Here is a 27,601-nt window from a genome sequence, read left to right on the forward strand (position 1 = left end):
GGCACTAGATCAGGGGTCTCCAAACCCCGGCCCAAGAGCCAGATGCAGCTTGTGGCAAGGCTCTATCGGGCTTGCGGGCCCGCCTCTTGTCCCCCAAAAGCCTGGAGCTGACTGGAGCTGTGATCTGGTTGCATCTGGAGGGTGTTCCAAGGGACAGAGCAGTTGAATGAATGAGCCCATTCATTCATTTATTCACTCATTTAAGTTCCGTCTCTAATTTATTTATATAAATTTTATATTTAAATTATTTTTACAGCCCTCAGCACCGCATCAGATATTAGATGCGGCCCTCTGGCCAAAAGGTTTGGCGATCCCTGCACTAGATAAATGCCATCACTGCAATGGAACACAAAGGCCAAGGTGTTATGTGTTCATTTGTCCAAAGCCAAATATTGTGTCTCTGCTTATGGCTGGCAAATGGATTTGTTTGCAAAGGACTCTTAGGGCCCAATCCTATCCAGCTATCTAGTACCAGTGAGCTGTGCCAACAAGGAACATACTGCATCTTTTGGTGAGGGAGCAGTCATCAGCAACGGACCTCCCTAGCCCCGTGCCAAGGGCAAAGGTCCATGATGGTGCCCCCCGTGGGCTATCACTGCCCCCCCATGCAAAAATCTGCCCCCATCTCACCTGAGGCTCATGGAGCCTCGCACAACCCAGGACCACATCAGGGTAGCCTCTCTGAGCTTTCCCAATGCTATAAACTGTGCTTCTGGAAAACCATTGGGAGCCTCAGACAGGCTTCCGTGGGGTCCTAGTGGCTCGTACCGGAAGCTTTTGCCCCATCAGACCTAATAGTAGGTCTGCAACTGGCAGTCTTGGAGGTGTACCCAAGGTAATGGAATGCTTGTTCCTTTTCCGCAGGGTTGCATTACGGCTGCATCGGTGCTGGAAAGCTAGATAGGATTGGCAGCATAATCCTATGTTGTGCTGGAACAGGCAAGCCGGGAGCCTTGCACTGTAGCCAGCGCAAGATAGGGCGCCAAGTGGCTCAGCCAGAGGTAAGGAGAAACTCTTCCCCTTACCCCCAGGTAAGCCACTGAAGCCCCTATGGGTCTCCTCAGACTTGCACCACCTCCTGAGGTGGCACAAGTCCAAGGAGAGCAGAGTGGCTTGAAGCTGCTCTGTGCTACTTAGGAACAGGCATTGGGATCTGGCATAACAGCCAGATCCCGGCCCGGCCCCGCCTCTCACTCCCACTCCCCCCCGCCCACCCTAGGGTTGCCCTCCCCCCACCCTCCCCCTGCACCGCAACGCTTCCTCCCTGCTCACCCCAGAGCCTTGTGTCAGCCGAGCTCAGCCAACGCAAGGCTCCCTCTACAAGCCATTGCAGAGGCTGGATGCAGCCTCCATGGGCCAGTGCACCTTGCTCCCGAGGAAGTACATACGTGCTTTACAGCACGTTTGCAACCCTCCTAGGCTAGCGCAAGCGACTTGCACCAGCCTAACTCGTGGTTAGGATTGCACCCTAAGAAGTTTAGATACTATAATTGCAATATCTATGAATCTTAAACTCAGATTAATTCAGCAAAAATTATTTGAAGTGTTTATTGACACCACAGTGCCTTCATAGGATGGAGGTCAACAAAGAACCCAATTGTTAGTGTTGTGGTGAACCTGAAGCAGCATTTAGGGCACAATCCTAACCAATTTTCCAGCACTGAGGTAAGAGCAATTCAACTCTGAGATATGGGAACCAACATTGCCTTAGCTTGAGGAGGCCTCTGTGACTGCCCCCCAACTGCAGGATGCAGCACATGCCCCACTGTCACAGCTATGCCAGTGCTAGAAGTTTGGTTAGGATTGCGCCTTTAGGCACATAATGTAGTGTTGTATAGTGATACAGTCTTTTTGGGAAGGGGTTATTTTCTGTATTACTTCTCCATTACATCAAACATTGACATTGGTAGGTACGAACGTTCTTTTGAATTATCTACCTATTTCGTGACAGCTGTCTGCAGGATAGAAGAAATGGTCCCTGTGCCCTTACCATAGCTAAACAATTTATACTGAAGCATTGGAAAGATAAGTGCCCCCTTCAATGGACTGAAGACCTTTTAACTTAATCAACATTTGAATGCATGGCTTATAGGGGACAACTACCCATGGACATGGAAACTTTTTTTAGAGCTCTATGCAGATATTATTTATTAATATCTTTTCTATAGATGGCTTACTGATAGGTATTGTAATCTATATTTTATGTACACTGTATATGACTTTACCCCCTTGTCTGATTTTCTTTTGGCCCCCTTGTCATTGACACTGAAAACACTGTTCTGTTTTCTTATTTTTATTTGCCAATAAAGGAGATTTTTAAAAAAAGATAATGGGAGGAGAATTGTGATGAAAATGTTTAGACACACTTGAGCATGACCGATCTGTAGTCATCTGTTTAGGTTGCTAAGACTCCCCCTTATCATGCTGGAATAACAAAGGAGGATATCAGAATGGAGGATATCTTCTGTATTTTTTTTTTAAATTGTGGGCCCTTTGAGGAGAGGGAGCCACCTGATTGTTTTACAATGTAAACTGATTTGTGAGCTACACTTGTTGAAAGACAATATATTAATATCATCATCATAATTCTTTTTGCATTATATGGACAACTGGAACATTACTGCTACTCATTTGTGGGTTATGAGTCTCCCCAGGACTTTCTTGAAAGCTGTCTTAACATCTTTGTTGCGCAAGCTGTAAATCATGGGGTTGACGAGAGGGTTGACAACTGTATAGAACAAAGCATTTGCTTTATCCCAGTCTGGTGTGTGCATAGAACTTGGCCGGGAATACATCAAGAGGAGGGAACCATAGAAGAGGGAGACAGAGACTAGGTGGGCGGAACAGGTGGAGAATGCTTTGCCCCTCCCTGTCGCAGAGCGGATGCGCATGATGGCTGCCACAATTCCTATGTAGAAGCCCACAATAAGAACAGTAGTTGACAATACAGTGCAACCCACAGCAGTGATCATAATGATTTCATAGACCCGAGTATCATCACAAGCCATCTTCACAAGTGGTGGCGCATCACACCAATAATGGTCGATAACGTTATTCCCACAGAAACGTAATCGGAAGATGTTTCCTGTGTGTATGACCGCATTGGCAAAGCCAGCAACGTAAGATCCAACAACCAGCTGAATGCAGAGCTTCCTGGGCATGGCAGTGGCATAGAGTAGTGGGTTGCAGATAGCCACATACCGGTCATAGGCCATGGCGGCCAGCAGGAAGCACTCGCCATAGGCAAAGCAACAGGAGAAGAAGATCTGAGCTGCACAACCAGCGATGGACATGACCTTGGTCTTAGATATGCAGTCAGACAAGATCCGTGGAGTATAGACTGAGGAGTACCAGACATCCATGAAGGCAAGGCTTCCCACAAAAAAGTACATGGGTGTGTGCAAGCGGGAATCCAGGTAGATCAGTGCCATGAGGCCGATGTTTCCAGTCAGTGTAAGAGTGTATGAAACCAAGAACAGCACAAAAAAGACTATACGGAGGGATGGATCAGCTGTGAAACCCACCAAGACAAAACTGGTTACTAGTGTGCGGTTGTCGTTCATTTCCATTGTCTCCATAGGTAACATCTGTTAATAGAGGGAAGAGATATGGGCGTTTTGACATTTACCTCTGTGATATACTGTAGGGGTGGGTACACTGTAATAATGTCTTTTTTTTTTTACAGGAACAATGAGGTCCCTCAGAAAATTGTGGCTGGGGGGCGGGGAATCAGTTAGCCAATCATGACATTTAAAGGGGACTACCTACAAGTATAAATCTGAATCTGAGTTACTACAGTTCAGGGACTTTTGTGTGTTGTTGACTACTTTTCTATTATTATAGAAACCATCGGTTAAAACAGTGGAATTGAAGTGTTCACTGCTCTTTTCAGTACATGGAAGAATGCAGCTCTCATTTTGAAGATTTTATGAAAATTTGGTGGTATTATTATTATTATTATTAACAGTATTTATATACCGCTTTTCAACTGAAAGTTCACAAAGTGGTTTACAATCAAACAAACAACTAATTGCTCCCTGTCCCCAAAGGGCTCACAATCTAAAAGGATGCAAAAGAACACCAGCAGACAGCCACTAGAAAAGACAGTGCTGGTGAGTTACTCTCCCCCTGCTAAATAAAAGAGCACCCACGTAAAAAGTGGGTGCCTCTTACCCAGTTAGCAGGGTTAGCAGTTATCCAGTTATGCTTTTTCCTACTGTAGAAACTGATCTACCTTTCATTTTGGAAGCATGTTCTAGATATTGAAGATGAACTACTATTTTTATATGATGATCCCATCACATGATGCATCATTGAATAATGTTATTAACATCTATCACAATAGATGTTTTTGAAAGATGAACAACAACATCTTCATATTCTGTCCGCAAGTGTGACTGGCCAATTCAACATGGACAGAAGAATCACTGGTAGCGTTACAAGCCCTGTCATGATATTTTACAGTGAAACAGAGGTATTAAAACAGGGATGGAGCAGCTTTCTTCCCTTTCTCATCACAGAAGCATATGCCATTATTTCACATGGATACAGGGGGAGGATAACCTTCATTAAAACATTTTACTTAACGTGCATTGAAACTTCCAATTAAGCCAGATTTTGCAATCTTACAGCCCAATCCTATTCTCCAGCAGCCCAGACTACGCAGCGCCACAGACAGACCATGCACTGCATGCTATGAACTGGGGAGGAGGTGGGACCTTATAGCCCAGGAAGGTAAAAATCTTTTTTATTTACCTTCCCATGGACTGCCTGGTCACAGATAGGTCCCCTCAGCACTTTAGCTAGTGTATGAACACGCAGTCTCCTGGGGGTGGAGTGGGTTCAGGAAAGGGGAATAAGATCTTGATATGTGTGGCTGCTGCCAAGATCCTCCCCCTCACACCCTGGCCTGGCCTGCTCCCACCCCCAATTCTCCCCAACCAATTCCACCTTTGACTCCCACCTCCGGTGGTGTCTTGGTAGTCCACTGCTGCTAGCTCAGGGCCTACTGGCCATCAACTATGGCCATCAACAGCTTTCATGCCATTGTCCTGTTACTCTTACTGACAGATCACAAGATCCATCAGTGTAAGGCCCTGATAGGACTGGGCCATTTGTATGACTTTTAGTTAATTAGGTATGTACCACCTTCTTTGCAAATGAACAAAACTGTGCTGTGGGCAAAGAATCCTTGTTTTTAATAGGAACAAACTTCAAGTAGCAGGCAGTAGCTACAGAGACTCTAGTGAACTTTGTTTAATACTGACTAGAGAAGCAGGGACCTCTGGTCCCGATAGGCCAGCATTATACAGAGTGGATGGAGAGGACACTACAAGCAGATGTATCAGTGACCCTTCTCTCATGTTTTCTTTAATGCTGTTAGGTTACTGGAGAGCAGATAGAACTGTCACCTAATATCCTTCCTTGGCCTTCAAGATTAGCAGGCACCATCTGTGGACTTGGATGGTATGATAGGTAGATCAGGCCCTTTTGAGTGTTATTTTGAACCTTAACTCCCGCCCCCACTGGAGGGTACTGATATTCAACTTGAGTGTTTTAGGCTGCCTGATTCTTTTTCAGGTTGAGCAACCTTGTGCCGGCCCATTCCTGGGTTTTAAATGAGATTTGCACAGGCACTTTCTTGCATGAACAAGGAGGAATTGCCTTTTCTACAATGGTGCCTACCACAGTTCTTGTGCTACAATGACAGCCTGCTCCGATTCAGGGCCTGTGGCATCAAAATCTCACAATCTGCTGCAGTAAGTCCTGGTCCAGAACATCAAAAGCTGCTCTGCTGTTGAGGGCTCCACTAGTCCAAAGAGCTGGAGGCCTCAGGCACACACCAGTAGCTCATTCAGCCTGCAACTGCAATGTGAATGCAGATGTAGCAGCACTTATGTGCTGTGCTGATCTTGTGGGTGAGTTCTGCATTGGTGCACATCTGTGGCATGAATCAGTTAGTCACTGCTGGATATATAATACACATCAAACCCCCAGCAAAAGAACAGTTGTGCAGGCTGATTGTGTGTTGTGTGTAAGCAGTGAAATTTAAGAGGAACAAGGTGCCTTGTTGCTGGTGGTTAAATGCCTATCACATGTCCCAGCTATGTGTAACTGGTCCATGCAACAAGGCACCTTGTTTTTCTTTCTGCTAGAGGGAGGGTATATGATTCAGAAAGAAAAACAGATTGCAAGTTGGACTGACATATACCTGATCAATCTTTCAGAAATCTTGTGCACATATAAACCATGGAGATGGATGGGCTTGTGATCTGGTCACAGGTATTCTGTAATGGCAAAGGGGGGGGGGGAATATTTGCAACATTCTGCTCTCACCTCCAGTTGATTCCAGATCACATCACCAGCAATGCCACACCTCCTCTTTTCCCTCCTTCAATAACTTTCAGGGAATGCTGAGTTTAGAGGCATCTCCAGAAATGCAGTTTTCCACCTTGGAGCACATTCTTTGTGTGTTAATTATTGGATTTTCTGAACTTTGTTCATGTATGTTCTTGTGGAGTGGGGAAAGCAAAATGTCCCACACCGCATGGACAAATAAAATTATTTTCTCCAGTGTCTATGACTACCTAAAAAGCTAGAAAGTCAATCCAGGGAAGTCCTGATGAAACAACTTTAGGCCCAGCCCTCTCCAACTTTCCAGTGCTGATGGAGCCATGCCCACAGGGCATGTACTACACCCTGCAGTGGGGGGCAGTTACAGAGGCCTCCTCATGGTAGGGGAATGTTTACTTCCTTAACTTGGGACTATATTGCAGCTGCTTGGCCTTGGAAAACTGGAAAGGATTGGGCCCTCAGTTGTTTGTGGCTCTGCTACAGCAATTCTCTAAGCTCAATTGCCCATAAATCACTGTTCTGCTTGGTTCTCCAGCAAACTTTGATTGCTTCTGATTCAATGCAAATACAGTATTGTGAAAAGGGAAGGCTATTTTCAAGACATGAGAATGCTTCTTTGAAAAGCCATATATAAATACTGTTAATCATAATCTGTCAGAAAGTCACTTTATTCTGCTTCAGACAACTCCTGGTCCTTCAAGAACCCACTCTCAACAGAGAAGATGAAAAGTTTCTTTCCCTCCATTTTATTTAGGGTAGCTCTTCAGATATGTTAAAAGCTGTTATCTTCAGTGCCCTTATTTTCATTCTCAAATTTCTGCATGTGCTTTCTTCCTTCTAAATCTGAGTCATATTCCAAATGCATTGCTGATGCAACATTTTTGTTTTAAACAGTTGAGTATGAGGTTGAATTGCCGAGGTTTATAGGAAACACCTGTCTGTCTCACTGGGACACATCCATTCCTGCAGGCAGAAGTGATAAAAGGAAATCCAAACCTCATTTTCACAACTTCTCCTTGGCTAAAGACAGAAACGGATGGAAGTGAATTCAGAGCTGCGGTAGTCAGGCATGCTTTAGAGATATGTAAGCTGGCCAGTTCCTATAAAGGGAAGCCTAAGCTGGCTGAATAGTGGGATTGCAGACCTACAATGCCATCCTCACTACCTAACCCAAAGCAAGAGTTCTTACCTTTAAGATGCATAGTCTTTTTTCCTGCCAACAAGGTTAGGATGGGCCTAAAAGAGCAGTTTTATTTGAGCAAAGGTGGCAACAATGGTCTCTCAGGTTGTCTGAAGTTCCCTGAGTGAGCAATTAAAATTATTTCTTCTCTTGATGATTTGAGGTGAAACAATACTATTAGGCTGCTAAAACAAATTCTTCTTCTCTCTCTGAAGTATTGCTTTTGATTCCCTCACATATGCTCATTGTATTTGCAGAATAAACATCTATCATCCCCTGAGGTGTTCTGCATGGACTGAATCACAAGCATCTCAATCTAGGTCTAAAAAGTCGCATCTCAAAAGAGAGTGACTAAGATGATTACTGGGCTGGGACACCTTCCTTATGAGGAAAGGCTACGGTGTTTGGGCCTCTTCAGCCTAGAAAAGAGACAGTAGTAGTAATAAGACATACTTCATCTTAAACTATCTTGACAGCGGAAGTCCCGCCCCCCTTTACCGGAAATCTCGCCCCCTGAAGGGGGTTCATTTGACCCCTCAAACAACTTCTCCCATGACCATCGACCACTAGGAAGGGGTTTTGTAGCGTCCCGATATTTGGTTTGGTGGGAAAAGGAGCCCACCAATAAAGTGTTGGAAAGGGGTTCATGTGACCCGTCAAACAACTTCTCCAATCCCCGTTGACTACTAGGAAGAGGTTTTGTGGTGCCCCAACATTTGGTTTGGTGGGAAAAGGAGCTGGCCAATGAAGTGCAGGAAGGGGGTTCATGTGACCCCTCAAACAACTGCTCCATCCCCACTGACCAACAGGTGAAGGTTTTGTAGCTCTCGGACCACCGAAGGGACCCAATGGGAAAAGGGGAATGGGAACAGGCCCAGGCATGCCCCTGTATTTAAGGTTCTGGCCTTTGGGTGAAAGAGAAAGCCGTTCAGCCTGTTGCAGCCATGGTATCCCCTCTGAAAAGCACACCCGCTTCGCCTTCCGGAATGGAGACTCCCCAGAAGCCCACCGATTGTGAAAACCATGCTCGGCAGTTGTTCAAGATGGAGAACCCCGAAGACCCAGAGACCATCCAGCCTTCTGGGGTGGAGACCCTGGTCAGACCGACTGATTCTCAAAGCCTACCGCGAGCACCTATGAAGAAGCAGAAATGCAAATGTGATGATGATGAAACCTCAAACGTGTTACCGTTTCCATCTCTGAACCTGGTTTACCAATTTGCAATGGAAGATGCGCCCATACCTCGTGAAACTGAAGCAGAGAATGAGCCAGTGCCAAAGGTAAATCTGTGTTTGAGTGCATGCGCGTGCGTGTGTGTGTGTTGACTGATTTGTAAAAAACAAAATGGTAAAAATACTTATTTGTGTTTTTTTCTGTAGGCTATTCCAGTGGATGAGAAACAAGACGCTTACAAAACTTTACGTAACATCCTGGGGGTTCTCCCGCTGGACAGATATAACAATCTGACATCACAAACAAGGCAAAGAATCACAAAACGTGTGCTGAGAGCAAGCCTGTAAGCCATTGTGAAGTACTGTGTGAGCAAATATCTGGAAGATTCATGCGAAGGATGCAGAATCCGTGCCCCTGGTCAAGAAGCTCACAAATGCTTTGATTGGACTCATGAGTTTATTAGAGAGAAATTGTGTAGGCTTATAAAAAAATTAAATATTGGATGCATTGTCCATACAAGCATGTGTATAGCGTTTTCACTGGGGTGTCTGGAAATTAAGCAAGATTTCCCAGAATACCTGATGGGCATGCTGGAGCAATTACAAAATGATTCTGAACCCCACAAAGCAGTTGATAAGCTTATCAGATTTGAAGATCGTGGTTTTTTTGTTTTCTGTTGAAAGAGTAGTCAGGGCAAAAACGTATTGGTTTTATCTGCGCTGGGGGGGTGGCTTATTAATATGTGTCTGTATGAAAATAAGATAATTACAGGACTTGCATGTTAGGGAAATGAACATAATGGTTGATGCTTACATTGAATTTTGAAGTAATGTATTTCTTAGTATAGAGAAGACAATGGGGATGTGAAAATAAAAAAAATGATGGAAGATTCATGTGAGGGTATGCTTATTAATGTGACTGGATGAAATAAAACCAGTTTTAATCAAATCTTTACAGGACTTGTGTGTGTGTGTTTGTTGCTTACAGTGGATTTTATTAAGCATTATTTCATCTGAATTTAGAAGTACAGAGAAGAAGACAAGGGTTTGGGGGAATTAAAAAAAAAGGTCCATGGGAGAATTAGAAGTTTTAAACATTCCTGAACTAATTAAGATTTCAGGGTGAATAAACAATGCAACTGATCACACACGGTTACACATGGATATCTTTATCCAGATGAGAAAGCAGCCAACAACATTTGGTATTTGATCAATCAATGACATGGGAATTGTTTTTGATCGGTTACAAGATATTTTTCCAGATGGGAAAACAACATCAACATTTGGTAATTGATCAGGCTGGCATGGGAGCAGATTTTGGGCCTGTTACACGATATCTTTATCCAGATGTGAAAACAACCTATATTGGGCTGAAAAACAAAGAAACTGATCACACACGGTTACATGAAATCTTTTTCCATATGTGTAAACAACAACAGCTTTGGTAATCTATCAGTGTGACATGGTGTAATGTCCATGGCAGGAGGAGGCCCCTGCCCTGGGGTCGGTTCTGAGCATGAGGGGCTTACCCGGTCTAGGTGTGGTGGTTGGCAGTGAACAAACGAGCGGAAAGCAGGTATGGCAGCTTTACATAGACAGTTTGAGTCAACCTTTTTTCATTCATGGGGGCTCGTTACTCCACAGCTCCCTTCCGTCTAGGCTGGCTGGTGTCGTTGCCGTCAGAGCAGCTCAGGCCCCGGTCCTTCAGGTTCTTTGGAGCTTGTAGTCCAGGCCTCCCAGCCTGGGCCCCTTGGCCCTGTGCCTGTGTTCTGGAAGGCCCTGCCCCAGCTGGCTGGGGTCAGGCTGGTTGGCCTTGGGAGGACCCACGGTCCCTTGGTGTTGGCTCCCCTCTCCGTTGGTTCTCCTGGGCTGTAGTTGGCATCGAGCGCCCGTCTCGACCACCAAGGCTCTCCAGGGTACACCCTCTGGGTCTGGGCAGGTCTCTGTCCCAGCCTCCTCCCTCTAGAGCTGACCGCAGCCCCCTCCCTATGGAGGCCTCTCTCTCCTTTTGGCCTGGGTCACCTTCTCCCACCGGCTTCCCTCTGGCCTTCCACCCCTCTGGACAGGAGTGACCACCCTCTTCCTTCTCCAGCTCCCTTATGAGGCTTACCTCAGGTCTGCCTAACCCCACCCTTCCAGCCCACGTGTCTTCCTGCTCCCTGCTGTTCCCTGTCCCTATTTCTGTGTAGGTTTCCTGCAGGGGCCTCCAGTCCTGCTGACACTCGGGGCTTACTCCCAAGTAGGCCTTGACTCCCGAGGAGACCCCTGTGTCCAGGGAACTCCTGGCCACCTGAGCCGGGCCCAGGTGACACATGGGAAACAGATTTTGACCTGTTACAAGATATTTTTCCAGATGCAAAAACATTCCAGCATCAAGGTCTTTTTTAAATCATTCCTGAACTAATTACGTTTTTTGGTGTGAAAAAACACAGAAACTCCCCATTATTTGTTTATGCATGGCCTGGGAACAGACATTGAATGAAAGTCCAGGTATGGAGGTGCAGAGATTTTCCCTATAAAAGTGAAACACAGCTCTGCCAGAACATTCAACATCTAGAAAGAAGGCTTCAATCTGGTGAGTAAAAATCTCTCTCTCTGACAGGGATTCTGTGTCTGTGTGTCTGTGTGTCTAAGACTAAAAAAAAATGCTGTCTTATTCAGGGGGCCAGGCTACTCACTTTTTTGGGGGTGAAATGATTGCATGTACTCTATGCAGTTTGTTTTGAGTAATACTTCCATCTCTCTCTCTCTCTCTCTCTCTCTCTCTCTCTCTCTCTCTGACAGGGATTCTGTGTCTGTGTGTCTGTGTATCTAAGACTAAAAAAAATGCTGTCTTATTCGGGGGGCAGGCTACTCACTTTTTGGGGGGTGAAATGATTGCATGTACTCTATGCAGTTTGCTTTGAGTAAAACTCCCCCCCCCCTCTCTGACAGGGATTCTGTGTCTGTGTATCTAAGACTCAAAAAAAATGCTACCTTATTCAGGGGCCAGGCTTTTCACTTTTTTTAGGACTGATATGCTTTTTCATGTACTCTGTGTGTCTGCGCTTGTGTGTGTGGTTGTGTATGTAAGCTTGTCAAATGAAGGGCAGCTATTAAAAAAGTAAGCAGGAAGAATTTTGTTAGATGTTTTCAGCCATTGGCACAGAGCTTAATTTTGTTTGGAATCTCTTCCAGTTGCTAGTGCTCTGTTTTGTTTTTTTTTTTTTGGGGGGGGGGGAATGTTCCTTTTCACCTGTCTGTCTTGAAATTTGATCATTTTTGTATGATTGCACCATTTTTCAGCAGTGCAATGGCTGTGTGTACTGTAAAGGAAAAAAATCTTAAATGAGTTTTTTTCTTTGTGTTAAAATTTTAGAGTGATTTGTGAAAATATGTCAGAGGATGAAGAATCTATTTCACAAGAATCTGATGGTAAAAAAATTAATCTTAAAATACCAGTTTCATATTAATTTTTTAAAAAGTACAAGATACAAATCTTTCTCTCCTGTTAAAATTTCTCCAGTGCTGTTTGTGGAGGTGCTTAACAAAACTACAGCTAAGCAAGGTAATTCTTAGATGAATATTTATTTCCTTTTTAGGTAAATACTGAGCAAACAAAAAAAATATGGTTCTTTTATTTTTTCAGATCCCCCTACTCAAGCAGAGCCTGACCTTTCAAGGGGGACTCCTAGTAAGAAAAAAAGAGGGGTCTATAACATTTAACTGAAAAGTTACTGATTAATCAAGTCTATTTTTTTTTTTTAAATGGGGTTTTCCACTTTTTTTCAGGTTGTAAGCAAAAGGCTGTGAGGCTTCCCTGTGGGGGAGGGGAGGGGAGGGGAGGGGAGGGGAGGGGAGGGGAGGGCCCACCCGGCCTTTCTGAGGGGGACCCCTTGTGGAGGCCTCAGACTCGTTCCCCACAAGAAGGGGGGGTTGCATTACCCAGTTCCCCTTCTTTGGGTTGGCAGCATTTCAACGTTGGAAAAACGTTTCCAGAGTTTCTTAAAAAATCAGTAACATGACCTCCATTTTCTTTTCTTTTTAAAGTAACTGGTGGAGTACCTTCAAGTAACAGAACAACTCCCCCAAATTCTGGTGTGTTATACTTTACCTCTTAATTTAAAAAAAAAACAAACCAAAAACTGCCTCTCCTACAAAAAAGCATAATTAATTTTTTGTTTTATTTCTTTTGAAGGAAATTCACCCAACATCTTCAAGAGAGGTAAAGATTATGCCCCTTCAATTCCACTTCTATAATCATACAGTGTAAAAAAAATAAAATTGGTTATTTCAGTTGTAGGAAATCCCGCTGCTGCTGCAGCCAGAAGCAACCTAAGTCAGAAGCTTGCTCCTACAGCCAGATGTAATGATGGCACAAACCTCTTTAAGAGAGGTAATAAACCTGATTAATAACAAAAAATTTTTGGAATTTCTACAATAAAAAATTATTTAAAAAAGATTTTCTTTTTTTCCTTTTAGTTGCTGGAGGGTCAGCAAAATCCACCACAGGTCCAGGGGGAGGTAATCCCTGGCCTCTTTCTTCCTATGGATGTCAGTTTTTTTAAAAAAGAAATGATTTTAAAATCTGGTTTTTTCCAAAAGCAGGAAATCCAGGGCTATCGCAAAAACAATCAACACCTGCTAATGTACTCCAAAGAAAATCTCCCATGACACCACGCCCTGGCCCGTCAACTGCGGGCATTCAGAAAGGTAGCAGCTTTTCCATGACCAGCCTGTATAAACTATATAATAATAATAATAATAATAATAATAATAATAATAATAATAATAATAATAATTGCTTATTTAAATTTTGGTAGTCAGTAAAAGAAATTATGTTTATTTCCTTCTAGGAAGTGCCATACCTACTGGCAGACCACTCCTTGACCGGAAGCGTGGAGACTTGCCTGGCAGTGATACCGAAGATTTTGTTGCAGATGTTCCTAAGAAAAAATACAGGAAAACCAGAAACATCGACAAAGAAGAGTGTTTACAAATGGGGGATATATTGATGCACTACGTCAATTCTGTTTATGAAAAAGAGAGAAATCTGACAGCTCAGATTAATTATTGGCATTCAGAGATAAAAAAAATACTGGTGTTCATTGTTTCAGTGGAGGGGGCTTGATAAAGAGATGCTTGTTTCTTTTCAAGAAAATATTAAAAACTTCCACATCTATCCTGAGAGTTTGCAGGGGGACCTGAGCCAGACAGCACACAGCTCTCCATTTGCTACAGGGGTGAACCAGGTTGGGGCAGGCTTCCTATACACCCCACAGGACTCCTCTGATTCAGAGGGTTCTGATGATGACTCTGATGCAGGGCAGAGGGGGCTTTCACCCACACCCCAAGGGTCCCCTGTTCCTGCTGCTGCTGCTGTAGCTGCTGCTATTGAAGTAGAACATTCTGATCGTGGCTATTCCTCCAATGCACACCCTGGGTCCCTGTTTTCTGATAGTGGCTATTCCACCATGAGCACTATAGACTGTGCTTTAGGGGGGGAGGAGGTGGTGGAGGAGGAGACTGCCAAGAGTCTACCTGGAAAGAGTGGGTCGGTGGGAGTGGCATGCACCAAGATTGCCTGTCTCCAGATACACTTTTTCCTTCCGCTTTGTAAACTTGGAGCGCTTAACCCACCCCTTGCTGGTGGAACAAGCAATCACCAACAGCATTCAGCAACTTTTTGATGAGTTACGTGACAAAATACAGGAGGGCGATTTAGTTCAATTGTGTTTAGAGGGAGGTGGGTTAAATAACCCTCTCTTCTCCTTGAGGAGACACAGGAGAGCTCTGGACGCTGCCTCATTTTTTTTGCTAGCATAGGGAATCTCATACAGAGCAACACAGAAGTCCATCTCAATGGTCTGCTGCATCTCATTGTTTCGGTTATCAGAAACAGAGGTGGGCAAGGGCGTAGACTCATAAGCACTATCCTTTATAGCAAGATTCTAGAAAATTATTATTATTATTAACAGTATTTATATACCGCTTTTCAACTAAAAGTTCACAGAGCGGTTTACAGAGAAAATTCAAATAACTAAATGGCTCCCTGTCCCAAAAGGGCTCACAATCTAAAAAGATGCCAAGGAATACCAGCAGACAGCCACTAGAACAGACAGTGCTGGGGTGAGGTGGGCCAGTTACTCTCCCCCTGCTAAAAAAAGGAGCACCCACTTGAAAAAGTGCCTCTTACCCAATTAGCTGGGAAAAGAAAAAGTGACACCTTGTGGACCTGAATAACGGGGACAGCAACCTGTGTTTTGGTGGGAGCCTTTTATCTATCATGCGTGGAAGGAGGCTTACTGATTTCCAATTATTACAGGATGCAAGACGGTTGTATGAGATGGTTGGCATTGGTCCTGATCAAAAAATACTGTTAACAGACCTGGGGAGATTTGAAAGGTATTTACAAGTGAATATAGGGGTTGTCATGCACGTTGATAAAGGCTGGAAAATCTTTAGATCGGGCCCCCCTATACATGATCATTCCTACTTTCTGCTGTTACACGATGACCATTATTATGGGATTCTAAACATGAAAGGTTTCTTTGGCTCTAGAAATTACTGTTCCCTCTGCGGGACTCCTTATGCACACATACACACCTGCAGGTTTCGCTGTCGTTTATGTTTACGACGACAGTGTACAAGGGAGAACAAGGGGGACAGTGTACAAGTGCCACATGTATGATTATATGCCTCTGGGGCATAAGTCATGGGTGTGTTCTCGGTGCAAGGAGCTCCAGGGTCTCAGGGAACGCGTCCGCTCCCTTGAAGCCTTGGTGGCCGATCTGGAGAAGCGCAGGCAGGCAGAGGAGGACCGTGGGGAGACTTCCGGGGACGATGAGGCTTCGTCCCAACCTCAGGCATGCAGCTCCTCAGCTGCCCAGGTGGGAAGTCTCGGGACTGGAGGATGTCATCCTGGAGAGGAGGGAAACAATCCCCTAGGGGAGACCCCTTCTCCAGGGGATGGGCCCGTATCTGAACGCACTTGGGATACTCCTCGGCGGGAAGGGGGTCGGGGGCTTCTTGTAGTGGGGGATTCAATTATTAGAAACATAGAGAGGGGGGTTTGCGATGGATGTGAGGACCGCATGGTGACTTGCCTGCCTGGTGCGAAGGTTGCGGACATCACTTCTTGTCTAGACAGGCTAGTAGACAGTGCTGGGGGAGAGGTAGCGGCTGTGGTGCATGTCGGCACCAACGACGTGGGCAAGTGTAGCTGGGAGGTCCTGGAGGCCAAATTTAGACTTTTAGGCAGGAAGCTGAAAGCCAGGACCTCAAAGGTAGCATTCTCTAAAGTGCTACCTGTTCCACGCGCAGGGCCAGCTAGGCAGGTGGAGATCAGGGGTCTCAATGCGTGGATGAGAAGGTGGTGTAGGAAGGAGGGGTTTAGATTCGTTAGGCACTGGAGAACTTTTTGGGACAAGTGGGGCCTGTACAAGAGGGACGGGCTCCACTTGAACCAGAATGGAACCAGACTGCTGGCACATAATATTAAAAAGGTGGCAGAGCAGCTTTTAAACTGATCCCTGGGGGAAGGCCGACAGGAGCCGAGGGGCATCCGGTTTGGGATTCCTCATCCCTATGGGATGAGGATGGGGAGGTTAGAGAACAACAAGACAAAAGCAGAGTAGGAGAAGAAATTGGGAAAGGTAGTGTGATGGGATGTGATAGACGGTTTGGCACAATGAGAGGATGCGGGGACAAAGGAGCGAATAAGCAGCGCATCCTGGGGCATTCCGTGTACAAATGCTTTTATGCGAATGCCCGAAGTCTCTGAGCAAAGGTGAGAGAACTGGAATGTCTGGTGACAAGGGAAAATATTGACATAGTGGGCATAACGGAAACCTGGTGGAATGCGGAGAATCAGTGGGATACCGCAATCCCGGGCTATAAACTCTACAGGAGGGACAGGCAGGGGCGTGTTGGAGGTGGGGTGGCCGTTTATGTTAAGGAAGGGATAGAATCCAGCAAAGTAGAGATTGAAGGTGGGTCCGACTCCACCGTAAAATCTCTGTGGGTTAAATTACCAGGCTTGTGCAGCAATGTAATACTGGGGGCATGCTATCGTCCTCCAGACCAGAAATTGGATGGGGACCTTGAAATGAGGAAACAGATCAGGAAGGTGACAAGGAGGGACAGCGTTGTAATCATGGGGGACTTCAATTATCCTCATATTGACTGGGTCAATTTGTGTTCTGGTCATGAAAAGGAAACTGGATTTCTTGACGTGCTAAATGACTGTGGCTTAGAGCTAGTCACGGAGCCCACCAGAGGACAGGTGACTCTGGATTTAATATTGTGCGGTATGCAGGACCTGGTTAGAGATGTAAACATTACTGAGCCATTGGGGAACAGTGATCATGCTGCGATCCGTTTTGACATGCACGTTGGGTGAAGAATACCAGGCAAATCTCTAACAAAAACCCTTGACTTCCGATGGGCGGACTTCCCTCAAATGAGGAGGCTGGTTAGAAGGAGGTTGAAAGGGATGGTAAAAGGGAGGGTAAAAGGGAGGGTAAAAAGAGTCCAATCTCAGCCAAGTTAGAGAGGCTGTGAAGGGCAAGGAAGCTTCCTTCCGTAAATGGAAGTCTTGCCCTAATGAGGAGAATAAAAAGGAACATAAACTGTGGCAAAAGAAATGTAAGAAGGTGATACGGGAGGCCAAGCGAGACTATGAGGAACGCATGGCCAGCAACATTAAGGGGAATAATAAAAGCTTCTTCAAATATGTTAGAAGCAGGAAACCCGCCAGAGAAGCAGTTGGCCCTCTGGATGGTGAGCGAGGGAAAGGGGAGATAAAAGGAGACTTAGAGATGGCAGAGAAATTAAATGAGTTCTTTGCATCTGTCTTCACGGCAGAAGACCTCGGGCAGATACCGCTGCCCAAATGGCCCCTCCTGACCGAGGAGTTAAGTCAGATAGAGGTTAAAAGAGAAGATGTTTCAGACCTCATTGATAAATTAAAGATCAATAAGTCACCGGGCCCTGATGGCATCCACCCAAGAGTTATTAAGGAATTGAAGAATGAAGTTGCAGATCTCTTGACTAAGGTATGCAACTTGTCCCTCAAAACGGCCATGGTGCCAGAAGATTGGAGGATAGCAAATGTCACGCCTATTTTTAAAAAGGGAAAGAGGGGGGACCCAGGAAACTATAGGCTGGTCAGCCTAACATCCATACCGGGTAAGATGGTGGAATGCCTCATCAAAGATAGGATCTCAAAACACATAGACGAACAGGCCTTGCTGAGGGAGAGTCAGCATGGCTTCTGTAAGGATAAGTCTTGCCTCACAAACCTTATAGAATTCTTCGAAAAGGTCAACGGGCATGTGGATGTGGGAGAACCTGTGGACATTATATATCTGGACTTTCAGAAGGCGTTTGACACGGTCCCTCACCAAAGGCTACTGAAAAAACTCCACAGTCAGGGAATTAGAGGACAGGTCCTCTCGTGAATTGAGAACTGGTTGGAGGCCAGGAAGCAGAGAGTGGGTGTCAATGGGCAATTTTCACAATGGAGAGAGGTGAAAAGCAGTGTGCCCCAAGGATCTGTCCTGGGACCAGTGCTTTTCAACCTCTTCATAAATGACCTGGAGACAGGGTTGAGCAGTGAAGTGGCTAAGTTTGCAGACGACACCAAACTTTTCCCAGTGGTGAAGACCAGAAGTGATTGTGAGGAGCCCCAGAAAGATCTCTCCAGACTGGCAGAATGGGCAGCAAAATGGCAGATGCGCTTCAATGTCAGTAAGTGTAAAGTCATGCACATTGGGGCAAAAAATCAAAACTTTAGATATAGGCAGATGGGTTCTGAGCTGTCTGTGACAGATTAGGAGAGAGATCTTGGGGTGGTGGTGGACAGGTCAATGAAAGTGTCGAACCAATGTGTGACGGCAGTGAAGAAGGCCAATTCTATGCTTGGGATCATTAGGAAGGGTATTGAGAACAAAATAGTATTATAATACCGTTGTACAAATCGATGGTAAGGCCACACCTGGAGTATTGTGTCCAGTTCTGGTCGCCGCATCTCAAAAAAGACATAGTGGAAATGGAAAAGGTGCAAAAGAGAGCGACTAAGATGATTACGGGGCTGGGGCACCTTCCTTATGAGGAAAGGCTACGGCGTTTGGGCCTCTTCAGCCTAGAAAAGACGCCTGAGGGGGGACATGATTGAGACATACAAAATTATGCAGGGGATGGACAGAGTGGATAGGGAGATGCTCTTTACACTCTCACATAATACCAGAACCAGGGGACATCCACTAAAATTGAGTGTTGGGCGGGTTAGGACAGACAAAAGAAAATATTTCTTTACTCAGCGTGTGGTCGGTCTGTGGAACTCCTTGCCACAGGATGTGGTGCTGGCGTCTAGCCTAGACGCCTTTAAAAGGGGATTGGACAAGTTTCTGGAGGAAAAATCCATTATGGGGTACAAGCCATGATGTGTATGCGCAACCTCCTGATTTTAGAAATAGGTTAAGTCAGAATGCCAGATGTAGGGGAGGGCACCAGGATGAGGTCTCTTGTTATCTGGTGTGCTCCCTGGGGCATTTGGTGGGCCGCTGTGAGATACAGGAAGCTGGACTAGATGGGCCTATGGCCTGATCCAGTGGGGCTGTTCTTATGTTCTTAGGGGTCAGAGATGGATCGCCAGCCCCACTTGGCTCCATCACTCCAGCAGCTAGGAGAGCTCGTGCCGGCAGGTCATCTGCCGAGGGCTTGTCGCCACTGCTGATCCTTTGCCTGTCTTTTCTCCCTGCCTGTGGGAATCTTGCCTAAGGGTGTATTGGGGGCGCTTGTTGTTTTTGTGCCAATAGTTTGTGGGTACCCCAGCGGGCCGCCGCCCACGCCCCACAACGAGACGCCACAGGCCTGGTGTCATACCTGGTCTCCTGCCTCTCAGAATCACCCATTCCTGCCCCCGCCCCAACACCCCTTAGAAGTGTGTTATATACCAGGTGATATCCATTCGCCCGGGCTTTAACTGAATACACTTACCGTATTAGTTGTGTCGTGTGCTGGTCCTTGGTCGCTTTAAAGTTTGCTTTCATTAAACGTTTTCGGGCAGACACAACAAAGTGTCAAGAATTTGGTGATTTGGGCGGGCTTTTCCAATTTTGTTCTAACTTGCCTATGCCATGCCTTCGAATTGGTTCAAACCGCTATGACTTTTGCTTGCCTCTGCAATTTTATTTTGCCTAGTCTTTGCATTGATTCTACACTGCAATTTTATTTTGCCTTGCCTTTGCATTGATTCTACACTGTGTGCAGAATTTATTAAATTGTGTGTGGTGGTATTTGAACTTGTTTGGCAGTATTTGATTTTATCTGGTTTGCTGGACAGATGTTTGAGTTTTTTTATGATTGTTTGGTGGTATTTGATTATTGGTGCCAGTATGATGCCAGCAAAGCTCTTCAACCTCTCCAGACTGAGAGCAAAGTCCAGCTGAAATGTCTGCATGACTTCCTCTTTGCTGACAATGCAGCTGTCACCGCCCACTCTGCCAAAGATCTCCAGCAGCTCATGAACTGTTTTAGCAAGGCCTGCCAAGATTTTGGACTGACAATCAACCTGAAGAAAACACAGGTCATGGTTCAGGGTGTGGACTCACCTCCCTGCATTACAATCTCTGCGCATGAACTGGAGGTTGTCCATGACTTTGTGTACCTTGGCTCAACGATCTCCAACACTCTTTCTCTCTATACCGAGCTAAACAAATGCATCGGTAAAGCAGCTACCACGTTTTCCAGACTCACAAAAAGAGTCTGGTCCAACAAGAAGCTGACGGAACATACCAAGATCCAGGTCTACAGAGCTTGTGTCCTGAGTACACTTCTGTACTGCAGCGAGTCATGGACACTTTGCTTACAACAGGAGAGGAAACTGAACGCTTTCCACATGTGCTGCCTCCGACACATTCTCGGCATCACCTGGCAGGACAAAGTTCCAAACAACACAGTCCTGGAACGTGCTGGAATCCCTAGCATGTATTCACTGCTGAAACAGAGATGCCTGCGTTGGCTCAGTCATGTCGTGAGAATGGATGATGGCCAGATCCCAAAGGATTTCCTCTGTGGAGAACTCGTTCAGGGAAAGCGCCCTTCAGGTAGACCACAGCTGCGATACAAGGACATATGCAAGAGGGATCTGAAGGCCTTAGGAGTGGACCTCAACAGGTGGGAAACCCTGGCCTCTGAGCGGCCCGCTTGGAGGCAGGCTGTGCAGCATGGCCTCTTCCAGTTTGAAGAAACACTTGGCCAACAGTCTGAGGCTAAGAGGCAAAGAAGGAAGGCCCATAGCCAGGGAGACAGACCAGGGACAGACTGCACTTGCTCCCAGTGTGGAAGGGATTGTCACTCCCAAATCGGCCTTTTCAGCCACACTAGACTGTGTGATCAGAACCACCATTCAGAGCGCGATACCATAGTTTTTGAGACTGAAGGTTGCCAACTATACTATACTAACTATACATTTGATTATTGGTGCCAATATGATGAATTCTTATTTTTACTTTTAGAACTGCATGTGTGGTTTTGGCATCTCCAGTCCTTGTATTGCACATCATCCAGAGGTCTTCAGTTCCTGTTCCTGTTGATGTTTAATACTTTGGGACAGTGACAGTTTTGGACCAGATTCAGCCAGTGTTTATACTAACTTAGCAGATTTGGCCTTCTTACATCCAGCCACCCCAGTATAACGAAGATGAGTGTTTCAAAGAAGAGCAAAACCTACCACTTTCATGATGAATGGGAAATGGACTACTTCTTCATCATGGTGAAAGACAAGTGTTGTTGTCTAATTTGTAACGCCCCAGTATCCTTGCCCAAAAAGGGTAATCTGGAAAGTCATTATAAGACTCTGCATTGCAATAAGTTTGATGCTGATTTTCCACTCAAAAGTGAAATTTGTAAACTGAAGCTCAAAGAACTTAAATTGAAATTGGTTACTCAGCAACTGTTGATGGCGAAGCCAAGGTCACATTCAGTCAATGCAACCATAGCATCCTTCAAGGTCAGCAACCTGATCACAAAGAAATGCAAACCTTTCACTGAAGGGGAATTTATAAAAGATTGTTTTCTTGAAGCAGCTGACAATCTTTTTGAGGGATTTAAAAATAAGAAAGATCATAGCTGCTATTCAAGATGTACAATTGTCAAGAAACACCATCGTGCGGCGAATAGAAAAGATGTGTGGAGACACAACTGAACAATTGTTGGAGGATGTTTCAAATCGTGGTGCTTTCTCACTCCAACTGGATGAATCTATAGACAAAAGAGACATAGCCCAGTTACTAGTCTTTATCTGGATGGTTTTTGAAGACTTCAGTGTTAAAGAAGAACTACTTGGAATGATTTCTTTAAAAGGGAGAACTACCGGTCAGGAAATATTCAGTTCTTTCCATTCTTTTGTGACAAAGTGTAATCTTCCATTGCATAAACTTGTTTCCATCACTACTGATGGAGCAAGAGCAATGACAGGTGAGGTTAACAGTTTAATAGCCCTCTGTAGACAGCATGACAACTTCCCAGATTTCCTTTCTTACCACTGTATCATTCACCAGCAAGTTTTGGCAAGCAAGAGACTCAATACAAAGACTGTCATGGATATCACTTTCAAAATTGTAAATTCAGTTCATGGAAGATCACTTCAAAGACGGCTTTTCAATCTTGAAGGGGCAGCGGAAATCATTTTGCACACAGTTGTAAGGTAGCTAAGTAGGCACACATTTCTGCAAAGATTTCGTGATTTGCTGAATGAAATAAGAAGTTTTTTGAAGAGGGGAGATGACCAAGCAGAGTTGGAAGATGAGGAGTGGTTATGTGATCTGGCATTTCTCACTGACTTTACAGGTGAACTAAGTGATATGAACCTTGAACTACAAGGTAAAAACAAATGCATTGGCGAGATGATGAGTACAGTTTCATCCTACAAAAGCAAATTTGAGCTAATGATGACTGACCTTGCAAACAATTCTTTGGATCATTTTCCTAATACGCAGGACCATCTGGGACAATATTCAAATTTTGTTTTTCAGAACGAGAAGTATGTGACAGAAATCTGTTCTGTTATCCAGGAATTCGAAAATAGATTCTGTGACTTCCCAAAAATTGAAACAGTTGTGGAGTACTTGTCATACCCATACAAAGTAGATGTGGACATTAAAGAAACTGCAGCTGCTATCAGTAAAAATTACTCATTGAACAAGCCATCTCTTGAAAATGAAATATTAACCCTTAAAAATGACATTTTTCTCAAGATCCGTGCTGAGCAAGAATCGTTTTGGAAGCTAGTGCCTAGAGACAAATTTCCCAACTTGAGAAGATGCAGTGAAGCTGTACACTCCTGTTTCAGTTCAACTTATTTATGTGACTCTGCGTTTTCCCATCTGAAAATGACAAAGAGTACACAATGTTCCAACATGACAGATGAACTTCTCCAGGATTCCCTGAGACTGGCCCTCATGCAATATTCACCCAACTTCAAAAAGCTGGTGGATGAAATGCAGGCTCAGACATCTCACTAATGAGCAAGAGCGAAATATTAAAGATTGTGCAAGATCAGCCTGGATCAATACTAGACCTAAATTTAACACTAATTACTCAATAAAAGTTAAAGAAAGTTATTAATACAGTTAAAGAAAGTTATTACTCAATAAAACTTTAAGAAAAAAATGTACTTTCCATTTCCCCTCGCAGTTCTTACTGGATCCTCGTCTCTCTGTTTTGTTTTTGCTTAATTTGCTTAACAGCTGATCACATTCAAGTAAATGACAGAAGGTTCATTAAAAATGGGGGGGGGAATCCTCGAACTTTACTGGGTTAAAATTTAATTTGAAACTAATTTGAAACTTAATTTTCATTGTGGTAGATCACCGGCACTTTTGGCCGGAAAAAGTAGATCACGACCTGTTTGAAGTTGGACATGCCTGCTCTATAGAATGCATTTATGCAATTGTCATGGCTAACTATTGATATTATTGTATCAGGCATGGCTGAAGATAAAAGCCACAGTTCTTTATCTCTTTCTCCTATTTTGGGGGAATATTGTATCATTGCAAAAGGACAGGAATGTCACAAAAAATAGCAGAGAGCACAGTTGCCTGCATGTTCTGAAAGCCTGTACTAGGTGCTCCAATTGGATCTTCTCACTCTGCTACCTCTTTTTACTTGTAAGAAGAACTTTACATGGTGCTTTAAAGCACTTCATATAAATCATATTAATTCTTACAACAGCCCTATAGTGCCTTGCCTAGGGCCACTTATTGAGTTCACAATAGAAGTGAGATTTGAACCCAGGACTTCAGCACTCACAGTCTCTATGCTACACCCAGCACTTCCATATTAGAGGATCACTGCCTATCATCTCATGCACAATCAGCTTACAAACCTGCAGTTATGGTATTCTGAATCAGCTAAGCCACTCAGCATCAGGGTCAGGCAGTACCAAGGTTAAGGAGGCCAGTTTTTCCTCCACATTTTCTAGAATGTTGTATGCTTTGCTTGAGGAAATGTGTTTATTTTGCAAAAAGCATCCCTGACACAGGATCATAGACAGGCACAACTACTGCAACAGAGCCTCAAGAAATGGGAATGATACAAATCTGCCTCTTAAACGCAGGAGGATTTTTCTCCTGTTCACACTCTATAAATGTTCACACTCTATAAATGTTCACACTCACTGTAAAATTAGCACAGCATCTTATGATTGTCCTTTAACAGGCAAGCAGGCAGGCTAGACAGGACAGTGAACAGGAAAGCAGGTACAGAAAGTTAATGTTCACTGTTCCTTTTAGCCCACAAGTGAAGAAGCCACTGCATTTGGTACAGATCTCTCATATGGAAGAATGGGGGGCAATTGCTTTTACTATAAGAGGAAGTGACACTGAAGAATGTTGCTAATGATGACTATGACCATGGTGTTGACAATGAAAGTATTTCTAACCGCCAATGATTCCCCCCTATTTCAGGGAATGGTGGTTTTGCCCTGCACTGTTGCTGAAGATGGTGTAACTCTCCTTGAAGCCAATCCTACTGTTCCAGCCGATAATGCTGCAGATTCTTCTCCAAATGCAGTGGTGTGATGGATCCCTTCATTTCCCTGGAGGCCCCTGCTTCTTTTCTGTGTGTTTGCTGCATGTTTCTCCATACCTTGGGCAAGTTAACTCACTGGCAGCTTCTCTGCATTCAGCTGCTGGGAGCAGCATGCTGCAGCCCTTGTCCCTTTGTTTTGTAAAAACACCATATGCGGAGGGGGGGGGGGCTCATCTTTTCCATGAGTCAGGATTCCTGCCAGAGACTGGAATGAGCCTGCTGATTGGACAGAGAAGACAGGTACCCCAAGAAAATGGATGAAGTCATGATAGGAAAATGTTAAACTCAAGCCCACCTGAAACAGGTTTGGCTTCATTCCAGCTGCCTGAGGGCCCATACTGGAAGCACCAACCTGCTGGGCAGTGAGTCAAAAGAGTTAGTGGTCTTGCAGGTAATGGAGACAGGGATAATGTCTAGGGAGAGAAAGCCATCAGGTTTTTAATTCATTTTTGCGCCAGTTTACAAATGTTTTTGCAGTGGGCCAAGTTGATTCACAGCAGGAGCTGAAGAAAAGATTGAACTAAAAAGAGGCTAAAATTACCATCTTACAGGTCTCTCAGCATTTCTTTCAGTATAAAACCTGTTAACCCCCAGCTCCCTTCCTCCTGCTGACTGGTCTTTTCAGGCACCCACGTCCAGGTTTTATTCTCTAAAATACTAATACACTACACCTGGGTAGCCAACAACCAACTTAATCCATCTTAAGGGGAAAGGCGCTTGCCCCACCCCATGACACTCGGAAACATTCAGAGCTTTGTCAGACTCACGGTGGTGGTGAAAGTGGCAGAAAGTGGCAGAACTATTGCTCCTTCCAAAGACAGGTTTTGAATAAATACAGGTAAGGTCAAACATTGGTTAATGTGGAATGCTGAGACCATCTCAGGCAAAAAGAAATGTCTGGTCTCATCAGCACTGTATGGTCTGGATTTGCTCTGATCAATGAAGCACATAGTTCACTGGCTCACGGCACTGAACTAACAGCTTATCAGAAACACTGTCTTGAACATGAGTTGGTATATGTCTAATGTAACTATGGATTCCCACAGCTTGCTCATAAGTGGAGATCAGACAAAAAGAAATTCCATGATGGAACTAGAAGTTTGACAGTTGGACTACAACAGAGCCGCAGACAGAAGACAAATGCCATGGAAGCAGTGGCGCCGCATGACTGGAGAGGTTGCAGAGCACTAAGCCTCACTGTGGTCTTCATAAACGAGCTGGAGACAGAGTTGTGCAGTGAGGTGGCTAAGTTTGCAGACGACACCAAACTTTTCCAAGTGGTGAAGACCAGAAGTGATTGTGAGGAGCTCCAGAAGGATCTCTCCAGACTGGCAGAATGGGCAGCAAAATGGCAGATGCGCTTCAGTGTCAGTAAGTGTAAGGTCATGCACATTGGGGCAAAAAAATCAAAACTTCACATATAGGCTGATGGGTTCTGAGCTGTCTGTGACAGATCAGGAGAGAGATCTTTGGGGGGGGGTGGACAGGTCGATGAAAGTGTCGACCTAATGCACGGTGGCAGTAAAGAACGCCAATTCTATGCTTGGGATCATTAGGAAGGGTATTGAGAACAAACCGGCTGATATTATAATGCCGTTGTACAAATCGATGGTAAGGCCACACCTGGAGTATTGTGTCCAGTTCTGGTCGCCGCATCTCAAAAAAGACATAGTGGAAATGGAAAAGGTGCAAAAGAGAGCGACTAAGATGATTACTGGGCTGGGGCACCTTCCTTATGAGGAAAGGCTACGGCGTTTGGGCCTCTTCAGCCTAGAAAAGAGGCGCCTGAGGGGGGACATGATTGAGACATACAAAATTATGCAGGGGATGGACAGAGTGGATAGGGAGACGCTCTTTACCCTCTCACACAACACCAGAACCAGGGGACATCCACTAAAATCGAGTGTTGGGAGAGTTAGAACAGACAAAAGAAAATATTTCTTTACTCAGTGTGTGATTGGTCTGTGGAACTCCTTGCCACAGGATGTGGTGATGGTGTCTGGCCTGGACGCCTTTAAAAGGGGATTGGACAAGTTTCTGGGGGGAAAATCCATTACGGGGTACAAGCCATGATGTGTATGCGCAACCTCCTGATTTTAGAAATGGGCTATGTCAGAATGCCAGATGCAAGGGAGGGCACCAGGATGTGGTCTCTTGTTATCTGGTGTGCTCCCTGGGGCATTTGGTGGGCCGCTGTGAGATACAGGAAGCTGGACTAGATGGGCCTATGGCCTGATCCAGTGGGGCTGTTCTTAAGGGGGGTAGAGGTAATGTGTACAAGCTGCAGACTGATATGCTCTACTGAGAGGTGCTTAGCCTTCCATAAAGATTTAGCAGCCAAAAAGGAGATTGACTGCCTCTCTAAAATACTGTATGAAGAATGTGGAGGTTATGTTTATAAGGTACATGAATGCAAGACGCGAAAGTGTATGGAGTGTCTTAAACCAACCATACCTGGCCATCTCTGTTTCATCTTAGGCAACCTGAACTATTGTTCAATTATATCTTTTATGTCTTTGAATGCACACAGGAGACAGATATACACATACCCAATTATATATATAAGATGGGAACAGTGGAAGCGGCAACTTGGGAGTTCAAGGGCAAAGGCTGTCTTACAGACTTCATCACAACCTTTATCACCCCAGATTTCAAAGAATTCACATTTTTGGCACACAATGCAAAGGGGTATGACACTTTATCTTAAACCAGCTGATGAAGAAAAAGATGGAGGTGAATCTTATTGTACAGGGAGGTAAGCTTATGTGTGTGATGGTGAAAAAATTACAAATTAGGTTTATAGATAGCTTAAACTTCCTCC

At 44.8% G+C, this 27,601-nt stretch overlaps 1 protein-coding gene across 1 annotated transcript; it reads right to left on the reverse strand.

Moving 5' to 3' along the window:
* Positions 1–2,627: 2,627 nt before the first annotated feature.
* On the reverse strand, positions 2,628–3,569 carry LOC136644241 (olfactory receptor 9G4-like). Its single transcript, XM_066619904.1, has one exon. The coding sequence runs from the start codon at positions 3,567–3,569 to the stop codon at positions 2,628–2,630; it is 942 nt and encodes a 313-aa protein (XP_066476001.1).
* Positions 3,570–27,601: the final 24,032 nt, after the last annotated feature.

Source organism: Tiliqua scincoides, chromosome 1 (genome assembly GCF_035046505.1).
Source record: "Tiliqua scincoides isolate rTilSci1 chromosome 1, rTilSci1.hap2, whole genome shotgun sequence".
NCBI lineage: Eukaryota > Metazoa > Chordata > Lepidosauria > Squamata > Scincidae > Tiliqua > Tiliqua scincoides.